An 11004-nucleotide genomic window follows, 5' to 3' on the forward strand; every position below is an offset into this window, starting at 1 on the left:
AATATGAACTTACTTGAAAAACCAAATATCTTTACACTGCTACTGCCTTAATCATACAGGATTTTAAGTCTTATTATTCATATAGACAAAGCTTATAGAGACCAAAACAGTAAAAACTAAATTGAAATGATAGTATTTAAGGTAGCTTATGATGACCAGCCATAACTGACTTAGCTATAAGTCTAACTTAGTTAGTTTCCATTTGAAGAGTTTAAGTTCATTTATGTTCTGGTAACCCAAAACACAAATTAAGTAGAATAAAATTTAAAGCTATATTATAGAAAATAAAACTTGTAGCACTAAGAAATTACTAGCTTAGTCTATTAGATTTACTAAAAGAGTACAAAGTTCTTCTGGAAGTCAGATTCATTACCAAAATTACTGCAGTGGTAACTTAGTGACTGTCCTGAAATAAGGTTTCAATTCAATTCAATTTTATTTATATAGCGCCAAATCACAACAAACAGTCGCCTCAAGGCGCTTTGTATTGTGGGTAAAGACCCTACAATAATACAGAGAAAACCCAACAGTCAATACGACCCCCTATGAGCAGCACTTGGCGACAGTGGAAAGGAAAAACTCCCTTTTAACAGGAAGAAACCTGCAGCAGAACCAGGCTCAGGGAGGGGGGGGTCATCTGCTGCGACCGGTTGGGCTGAGGGGAGAGAGCCAGAGATTAATAACAATTAATGATTAAATGCAGAGCGGAGTATAAACAAACTAAATAAGGTGAATGAAAAGAAAGAGGAACCCCCCCCAGCAGCCTAGGCCTATAGCAGCATAACTAAAGGGTGGTTCAGGGTCACCTGATCCAGCCCTAACTATAGGCTTGATCATAAAGGAAAGTTTTAAGCCTAATCTTAAAAATAGAGAGGGTGTCTGTCTCCTGACTCCAAGCTGGGAGCTGGTTCCACAGAAGATGGGCCTGAAAGCTGAAGGCTCTGCCTCCCATTCTACTCTTAAGTATCCGAGGAACCACAAGTAAGCCAGCAGTCTGAGAGCAAAGTGCTCTATTGGGGTGATATGGTACTATGAGGTCTTTGAGATAAGATGGGGCCTGATTATTCAAGACCTTGTATGTGAGGAGAAGGATTTTAAATTCTATTAAAGGTTATGTACTTTTACTATGAATGTTTCAGAGTATTATGGCTTCACTCCCAGCTCCAAACAGAGCACCAACCTGATGTCTGATCACTCAGTTTTCATACTGATTCACTTTATGGATATGGTTCAGCAAGGAAATCCTAAATATGATAATAAGGAGGTATGCCTGCTCTCAGTGAAACTGTGAGCAGTTTCACATCTATTACTGCATGTGGAGCACACAATTGTGCAAATGGCTGGTTCATTGTTTCCTGGTTCAGCTGTTGATCAACTCTTTGATTACAGAGCAAGAGGATTCAGTACTGTGTCTCAGTCTTATACCTTTCTGCTACAGCATCTGATTAAATTAATCCTAATTTTACAAGTTTTATTAGTTTTACTGGTTCTTTTATAGCTGCTTTTTACACTGTGTGCTCCTCATGTATCCGATAACACAACTTGATAATATTGCTTCCATTGCAACACTGTTACCTAGTTTGACTCGTTTGACTCATTTGACTCTACGGTCATGGCATTACTGTATTTCCTTTTTTGAGAAGCAGCCACATGACTATGTCAACACACTGTGGCCCACAGAGGTGTTAAATACACACACATTTCAAATAGCTTCTGTATGTTCCACCAATATTTTTCTCTTAACAGTTCCACTTTTGTTAGAATTTGTTTCTTCCCCTCTGCCATGTATATTACAATGCCAAGTATGTAACACAAAGAGGAAGGGTGAGGCCGTGTGTGTAAAAAAAAGTACGTTCATCACTTTCAGGCCATTCCAACGTGCTTCCCATAAAAAATACAGCAGGAGTACTGGAAGTTCAGAACGCGTTCTCAGCGATTCTTTGAACTAATCTTTTCTTTCATCACCCCCTATTTCAGCTGTATAAAGACAGGAATATACGGGGTAAGTTTGTGGATGGCCCACCAAATTTATTTCCAATCATTTTAAATATACATGTCAGCAGAGGCGTTTCTCTTGGTTCCTCTTCATTTTGGTCATTTCTTGCTCATTCAGCGACAGCAGGGAATAGATTATCTGTCTTAGAGCGCCGAGATCCTGACAGAGTTTATACCGCTGGGTTCTTCATGCCCAAAGAGGCGTACACACAAAGGGACTAGGGATAATGAAGCAACCAGAAACCATGGAATGTCAACAAAAAACAGCAATTTTTAGCAATGACAGGAAAAGTTACTGTTAGATACACACAGTGGGTGGGAACCAAGTTAAACTAATCTCAGCTTTGAGAACAATGATTGAAGCGATTACCAATGGGAGAGAAGGAACTGCAGACTAAAAATGTGACATGTGTGACAACCAAGCCAGTCTAGACACTCGGCAGCCTTCACTAATATGTTTTTGGGTCCCCCCCCCCCATCTTTGCACTAAGCTAAGCTGCCTCCTAGCAATTGAGGTTTTTAGCATAACTGCTAACCACATGTTAACTTGCCTGCCAGTTTTGCACGTGATGCTGTAGAGTCAAGTGAAAAAGGCTCCAGTCAAACAGGCCTAAAGACCATCTGCCAGCCACTGTTCACTGGGGATAAATGTGTATCCCCCGACCGGCTTGGCGAAAACCTTTGGTCGCTAGCAGATTGCTGCGGTCGCCCGTAGATTGCATGGAAGATGCCAGCTTGTCTGCAAACACTAACACCAGCTACTTAGTGAAACTGTGAAAAGTGTGACACAAACATGAAACAGAGAACATTTACCTGAAGTGAAAACTGAGTCTTTTGATATGTGTTGGCTGCAGTGCTGTGGCACAACTTTCACTTCGAAGGTGAATGTTCTCCGTTTCTGCTTTGCATCGCAGTTTTTCAAGTTTGCAGACAAGTGTTTGCAGACAAGTTTGCGTCGTCCGTGCAAACTGCGGCAATCTGCTAAGGACCACCACACTGCAATCACAAGGTTTTTGGTGCAGCACCTCCTTTTCACCCAGTGACAGCCAGAAACCTCCAGAATCCCCTTGCAACCTGTTTGAAAACACATTTTTCCCTTGCGACTGTTGGTTGTATCATGTTCAATTTGGCAAACAGCTCTCAGCCATTTGGCTGTCATGCAAGACATCTATAGCTTCATATTTGGTGGAAATGCGTTATTCCAAAAACATTTTTATGTTCTATTTATATTTAATTATAATTATTTTACTGTGATTTCATCTTGATAACGTTTTTTGCAACCCCTAGAGGTTCCCTAACACCGATGTTGGGAAACTGTATCCTTTCTGCTTATTGGCATGGTCCTAAAACCAGATCAAAAAACAGTTTTTCCCTGTAAGTTGATGAAGTATCGAGCACAGAGCCCAGGCTTGACCCAGTTCAACATGTTTGGGATTGCCTGGGATAGCTTCTATAATCAGTTCCTGCATCCCGGTTAAAATTGTTCCCAGCAGAGTGGCAGCTGCAGTGAGTTTACATCCAATAATGACTCTCATACATCCATAACTGTAAAGATCACTCTTTTTTTTGACCTTCCAATATCATCACAATAGAAAAGGTCAGAGCTGTATGGCACAAACCCCAAATATCAGAAGCATCATCAGTTCAACGATCTTCCCCCACTCAGCGGCACCACAGGCAGGCACTTGGATTCGCACCTTCGGCCTGGGATTCTGACACCATCATGCCGCAAAAAGGCAGCCTCAGTATTGTACTCCTACGCTGCGAGAGCACACTGGTGTTTTCTGTCATACCACCCTTAGGGAATCTAATGTGACAACTGTGCGTACCCCACTCCCACCCACCCACACACACCAATAGAGCTTGACATCACAGGGCTTCCTCCTAAACCACACCGTACACCTCCTTTGCTCACGCTTGCAGCGGCAGAGTCATAGGTCACCCCCTCAAAGACCTTATTTCAGAGTTAACTGACATTACGGAGAGCTTGTGAACGCATCCCCAAACCTAATTCACACAACTGGTTATAAAGTCAAATCTCAGAGCTGCTCTGTCAGCAGTATTTCTGACAACAGAGGTAGTGATACCACCAAAAAAAAAAATTCTGCTCAACAAGCAGGTCTTCATCTTCTGTCAGTGTCAGAGGTGTGAAACTGTGTGAAATGCATGTTGTTTCTTTTTGCTGAGCGGGTTTCAGAGGATAAAATGAAGCTCTTATCAGATCTTAGCACCTTTACTGTCTAGATAGAGGAAACAGTGTCATCTTGGGTGCATTAGAATGAGGACAGCAGACTTTGAAGTGCAGCTTTTTTTTTTTTTTTTCTTTTGGTAACCAAAACCTGTTCACTCACATTTCACATTCCAGCTGTCTCAGTTTGGAATGAAAACCCAAACATCAGAAACGTGTTAATGTTTCTCCTCGGATAACATTAAAAAAGAACAGTTAAAATGACTGCATATTAGTTAGTAAGACTGTGATTTTTTTTTAAAGTGTTGTTTATTTAATTACAGTGTACAGGGGGAAATTCCCTTTAATCTTTAATATTAGAGGCCACGAAGGTGCATCAGCCTTTTATGATGAGTTACAGCACCCTCTATTGGACAGTAATGCGAAGTGCAACTTTTTTTTTTTTTTTTATATTAACCATAATAATGAACAGCAAGCCCTGCCTCTTATAGTAATCCACATCCTTAGCAAAAGTGTAGCAAAGAGCATAATTAAAATCACATAAAAATGATCAGTCCTAAGGTTACATCAAACCAAACACTGCGCGATTTACTATAAAACATTCATTTTGATTCGCTTTAGAGGGAGGCAGGTGCAACGGTGAAGCTGCAAGGAGCAGAGGTAGTGAAGGTGGATAGGTTTAAATACCTGGGCTCAGCCACCCAAAGGATAGTGCACAAGAGAGGTGAAGAAGAGGGAGGGTGGAGCGGGTGGAAATGTGGAGATGGAGTGCAGCTGAAGATGCAAGAGCTTCACTGGGAGAGAGCAGAATGGACAGGATTAGAAATGAGCACATCAGACAGCTCAGCTCGAGCAGTTTGGCAACAGATGATCTTCTCACATGTCACTCTAATCTCTCTCTTTTTCTTTTTTTTTTTTTTTTGCAGGGGTCTAATAAGTGTTGATGTGCTTTAATAAAAATTTATCACCCATAGATGTTGGAAAATATGTTTTCTATTTGAATTTATGCCTCTGTTCTTCAAGAGAGTGCTGTGCTGATACAGAGCATCTGCTCTTCCTGGGGTGAACAGCTGGTTACCCCATATTGGATTGTTTTGGGACAAATAGTCCGGTGGTTGTTTCATGTATACAATTTTAGTATGCATATGCATGACATTTGGATTTGTCATAATATAAATACATGAAAAGAGTTTTTGGACCATAAGATTGTACGTGAAAGTAAAACAAACATACTTGTTCACGTGGTGGTGCTTGTAGTGATATTTTTATGGATACCTGAACATTTTGATACAAAAGGAGAAAAAAATGGCAGATTTCAAAGAAAGCCACAAAAAAAAAACAAAATTAAAAAAAAATGATTTGCTAGTTCACTTCAGTGGGACAAGCTTCAGAAACTAAAGGAAAGGTATCAAACACAGAGGGGGAAAAAGAGGAAAGAACAACTACAAGGTAACGTTTAAATTAAAAAAAGACTTGGAAAAAAAAGTGGTTTTACAGAATTTAAAAGAAAACTCTAGAAATGTGCATGAAGAGACAAGAGAGATGAGACCAAAATCAAAATTTAGACTTGGAGATAGCAGATTAAACATATATTTCCTGAGGTTAATAAAAGTGAAGTCTAACCTCATAGATATCATCTAACTCACAAAATTAGCTTCATGAAGTCATATATTGGTTTTACAGAATAACTAACCGACTTAAATGACGAATTTATTACATGTTACTGGCGTAACTGAACCATCATTGCCAAAAGTAATCCAAAAGTAGCCAAAAGTAGCCAAAATGTGTGTTGGCCCCACACTTCACTCCACTTTACAGAGCAGGCGCCACGCTCCGCACCAGAGGGTGGCGGTAACGCACCAATTCTTGTTTTCTTACCGCCAATAAACCTCAGGGAGGAAGACGAAGCAGCAGAAATACGGGAAGATCGCTGCAGACTACCTCGAAGGGGTTTCGGTCAGGGCTTTACGCTGCGTATTGTGGACACACATTTCGCTATGGATTCGCAACCCCCAACAAGGCCATGGGAAAGGCGGATTCCAGGGTCTGTGGGTGTGCCGTTAAATTACAGGTGAGCGGGTGTTACCGGGCCGCGGTGCTAAGAAGCGTGCAAGTGTTTACAGCTACGGTGCTAAAGCTGTCATGCAGGAGTCGTTAGACAACAGTTGACAGTTTCTTTTAATAGTTGACATGATGGTAGAAATTATTGGAAACTAATGAGTCGTTTTTGAGGTTGACAGAGCAATTTGTTGCCATTTTAAAGTAATGGCAACAAATTGCCCTGCAAAGGGCACACAGCTGGGAAAATTGGCTAACTAGCTCGTTTGGTCTTGTGAGGCCGTGTGTCCTCAGGGAGTCTTTTTTTTTTTTTTTTTTTTTTTTTTTGGTTGCAATTCTAATTAATAAATGTAAAAGCCACACAGACTTAATGCAATTCTTCTAAAATAATTTAATTTCTATTTGTTTGGTAGTTAATCTATTCAGCCGCTGTTGTCTTTTGTCACTTTACCAATAAATGAAGTGATTACCTTGCCTGTAACGTTCTCTAAAATACCTGGATATTAGGCAGCGGCCGTGCCTTCTCTGCTTGTTAAGTAGAAGAGGTGTATCCCACACGCTTTGCCACTTTTTACACTTTGAGGAAATGGAATTTAATCTGGTACTTTTTTTTTTTTTAAGCTTAAGAGAATACAGTCGTTGGATTGGGAAAACTGAATGATCAGATATTTAAGGTGCGTTGACTGCTTTACGATGGCAGCTCATGCAAGGAAACATCCCATGCTAAAAGTTGCTGGTAGCTGCTGGTCGTTGGAGAGCGGCACAGTGAATTTATTTATTTTTTCCACAGTTTATATACATATGCAGATGGAGATTAGCAGAGCTAGAGATGGGGCTGGAGGGACTGTTGACTTTATGAACTGTTCATGCAGTTTGTGGACTCTGATTTAGCATAACTCCTTGGCTTTCCTGAACTAATATTCTGCTCAGTGAATGCTGGTTTGAAATATCACCTAATTATACTTAATCTTATATCTTTGTTGCCGAATAGGTCTACAGATTTGGGAATAGCTGCAGGCACCTCTACCTCTGCTGGACTTCCTGTCCTGCCCAGGATGGTGCCCCCGGTGCCCCCTCGTCCTGTCCAGCAGTCCTACCGTCCATCCTACAGCTCCTTCTCCTCTTATAGCCCCTATGGGAGCTCCATCTACGGTGGCTACAGCCCCTACAGCTATGGCTATGGTGGTGGCGGCTACGGCCTGGGAGGGTACAGACATTTGCCCCACCTTGAAGATGTCCCCCCCAGCAGGTTTGTCCAGCAGGCGGAAGAGAGCAGCCGCGGTGCCTTTGAGTCCATCGAGAGCATTGTCCACGCGTTTGCGTCAATCAGTATGATGATGGATGCCACCTTTTCAGCGCTGCATAACGGTTTCCGTGCTGTGCTGGAAGTACTCAACCACGTCACACGACTGCGCGTGCATCTCACCCGGGTTTTGTCAAAGTTTGCTCTGGTGCGCACGTTGCACTACTTGTACCGCTTGGCGCAGAAGCTGCTTGGGCGGAGGCTAGATCCTGAGGTTGAAGCCCTGTGGGCCAACCCCAGTGAGGCCCCGAGTACGAGTTCATCCAGAGAGATGGAAGATCAGACGGTTAAATCCTGGCCTATCTTGATGTTTTTTGCTCTAGTTTTGGGTGTACCCTACCTTATCTGGAAGTTGAGCTCCTCTGCTGACTCTGAAGTAAAAGGTAAGGTTTGCAGATAGAACAGCAAACAGTCACATGTTCATACATACATTTTTGTTCTGTGAGCTGTCCCCAGGTGTGGCTCTGTAAAGTTGGGTTTCTTTAGCGTGACTGCCCAAAGAAGTACGCTGTATTGCCGAAATTATTCACTCGCCCATCTAAATCATTGATTTCAGGTGTTCCAATCACTTCAATGGTCACAGGTGTATAAAACCAAGCTCCTAGGCATGCAGACTGCTTCTACAAACATTTGCGAAAGAATGGGTCGCTCTCAGGAGCTCAGTGAATTCCAGTGTGGTACTGTGATAGGATGCTACCTGTGCAACAGGCCACATAAAATCAGAGTGGGATCAGCAGATGCTGGGGTGCACAGAGGTCACCAACTTTCTGCAGAGTCAACCACTAGAGACCTCCAAACTTAATAAACAGAGCTTCATGGAATGGGTTTCCATGGCCTTACATCACCAAGCACAATGCAAAGCATCGAATGCAGTAGTGTAAAGCACGTTGCCACTGGATTCTAGAGCAGTGGAGACATCACTCTGGAGTGATGAATCACACTTCCCTGTCTGACAATCTGATGGTTGAATCTGGGTTTGGCGGTTGCTGGGAGAAAGGTACTCGTTTGGGGGAGCTAACAGTTATTAGACCCCCAGGCATTTTGGACAATTTCATGCTTCCAACTTTGTGGGAACAGTTTGGGGCGTGGCCTCTTCCTGTTCCAACAGGAACACCAGTGCACAAAGCAGGTCCATAAAGACAGATGAGTGAGTTTGGTGTGGAAGAACTTGACTGGCCTGCACAGAGTCCTGACCTCAACCCCAAAGAACTCCTTTGAGATGAATTAGAGCAGAGACGGTGAGCCAGGCCTTCTCAGCAAACATCAGTGTCTGACCTCACAAATGTGCTTCTGGAAGACTGGTCAAAAATTCCCATAAACACTCCTAAACCTCGTGGAAAGCCTTCCGAGAAGAGTTGAAGCTGTTATAGCTGCAAAGGGTCGATCAACATCATATTAAACCCGATGGATTAAGAAGGGGATGTTACTCAAGTTCGTGTGTGTGTGTGAAGGCTGATGCGCGAATACTTTTGGCAGTATAGTATATATTTCCAACCCATCAGCAAGACACTTGCTGACATTTAAGCCGTTTTCACACATGGAGAATCAGCACAGATGCTCATTATTTTGAATTGTGGCAAAATAAAGCTGCTGTCATAAAGTTTGAGAGTCATTAATGGTCCTGGAAATGTTCGGGGCTGCAGTTCACATGTAAAAATGGCTTTGCTTATTTTGACAGAACGTGCCTTTCTGCAACTCAGTGGCAAAAAAATTGGGGCCCGTATGGTATTTACCTTGTGACTGATAAATCTATAAAGCAGGCGGCCTGTTTTTTGTTTAAAATATGAATCTCTTTAACTCTGCTTTGTTGCTTTGTTTAGACACTAACTGGGCCAGCGGGGAGGACGACCACGTGGTAGCCAGAGCAGAATACGACTTTACAGCTGCTTCTCAGGAGGAGATCTCTGTGCGTGCCGGAGAGATGCTCAACCTTGCTCCTAAAGGTGATGAACTCTTTAGTGACTGCTGGGCTTTTTATTTATTTAGTAGTAGATTTCACCTCTGTGTACAATAGGTAAAGGCCAAAAGTAGTTAATACTGACTGGTTTGACCAAAAGATTCCATCAATGTGGTAATATTCTGTTTAACATTATATCATGGGGTTAATGTCATTAAAAATTAAGTATTTGAATATGGAGTCATTCAGTCTTGAGCATGATTGCAGGGTGGATGTTAACTCTTGTTTTTTGTTTTTTTTAATATAGAATTAACATATGGTTTGTTACTGTGCAGGCTGGGCTTATTCTTTCTAGAGATTATGACTTATTTCCATGGTTAATGGAGTTATTCTTCCCTGGATTAAATATAATCTGAGGAGCTTCATTGGTTAAAAAAATATAACAGATATTGTGGTTTGAGGTGGTAGAGTTTCTGCCCAGTGTTTATGACTATCACAGTGCTTTCCTCTCCCCTGTGTTTAGAGCATCAGCCCCATGTGCGTGGCTGGCTCTTGGCCAGCGTAGACGGCGCAACCAAAGGGCTCGTCCCAGCCAACTATGTCAAGATCCTCGGCAAGAGGAGAGGCCGCCGGCATGCAGATATGGGGAGGCCTGCTCAGGCCCAGCGGGGGAACGCACAAGCCTCCCAAACAACCTTGGCTGCACAAATGCAGCCAACCGGAGCCCAAGGCTTTACCCCTCACGTCTCCTCGGCCTCCGCTTCCTCAGAGGAGCTGCTGGAGTCGGTGTATGGAGAAACACCAGCTTCCTTCAGTCAGGGATCCTCCAGCGCGCCCTCCAGCACACCACTTAACATCCCTGAGAAGACTGATCTGTGATGGTTGTGTCCGTAGGTTTTCATTCATAACAGTGGGTAGCTCAGTCTGTAACTCTGGAGCTTAACTAATCAGCTGTCAGTAGATTCACAGACTGCATCAGGAACTGTTCAGATAGCTCTCAATTCAAATCCTCAGATGCAGTCTGGACCTTCTGATTTTACTTATTTGTCAAAAATAGTTTCCGCACAGGTTCCCTGTGTGTGTCTTTAAATCTGAGCTTAAATCACATTTTTTTTTTTTTTCCCCTTTTTTTTTTTTTTTTTTTTTTTTTTTTTTTTTTTTTTTTTTTTAAACTCAAGGCTTTTACAAGAAATAAGTGTATTCTGTGTTTTTAGGCCCACTGGCACATACTGTATACACTGACGGCGTAAGAGCAGAGTTCAGGTGTTTTGTTTGATCGTGCGATCACTTTTGGTTTTGACCCTCACATGTTTGAGGATTACAGAATTTGTTTTTCTGTGATGTTAATTGGATTCAGAATGAGACGGGCGAAGTTTGCACAATTTCAAGAGTTACCATTTAAAATTTTTCTAAGTATTTAATATGATCTTTATGAAAATAAATAATTTAAAAATCATTTTTGTCCAGTGTGTTGTGAGGTATCAGGGTTTTCCCTCTGCAATACAAAACAAGCTTGTAAGAGTAAATGTACTTGTTTAGTTGTATTTTATGTTGGAGTAATGT

The 11004-nt window shown here is 42.1% G+C and overlaps 1 protein-coding gene across 1 annotated transcript; it reads left to right on the plus strand.

Annotated features, from left to right (window-relative positions):
* The first annotated feature begins 6072 nt into the window (after positions 1 to 6072).
* Positions 6073 to 10561, plus strand: pex13 (peroxisomal biogenesis factor 13). Its single transcript, XM_030748096.1, has 4 exons — positions 6073 to 6254; positions 7233 to 7927; positions 9365 to 9487; positions 9965 to 10561. The coding sequence occupies exons 1-4, from the start codon at positions 6181 to 6183 to the stop codon at positions 10318 to 10320; spliced, it is 1248 nt and encodes a 415-aa protein (XP_030603956.1). The 5' UTR covers positions 6073 to 6180; the 3' UTR covers positions 10321 to 10561.
* Positions 10562 to 11004: the final 443 nt, after the last annotated feature.

The sequence above is a fragment of the Archocentrus centrarchus genome, chromosome 15 (genome assembly GCF_007364275.1).
Source record: "Archocentrus centrarchus isolate MPI-CPG fArcCen1 chromosome 15, fArcCen1, whole genome shotgun sequence".
NCBI lineage: Eukaryota > Metazoa > Chordata > Actinopteri > Cichliformes > Cichlidae > Archocentrus > Archocentrus centrarchus.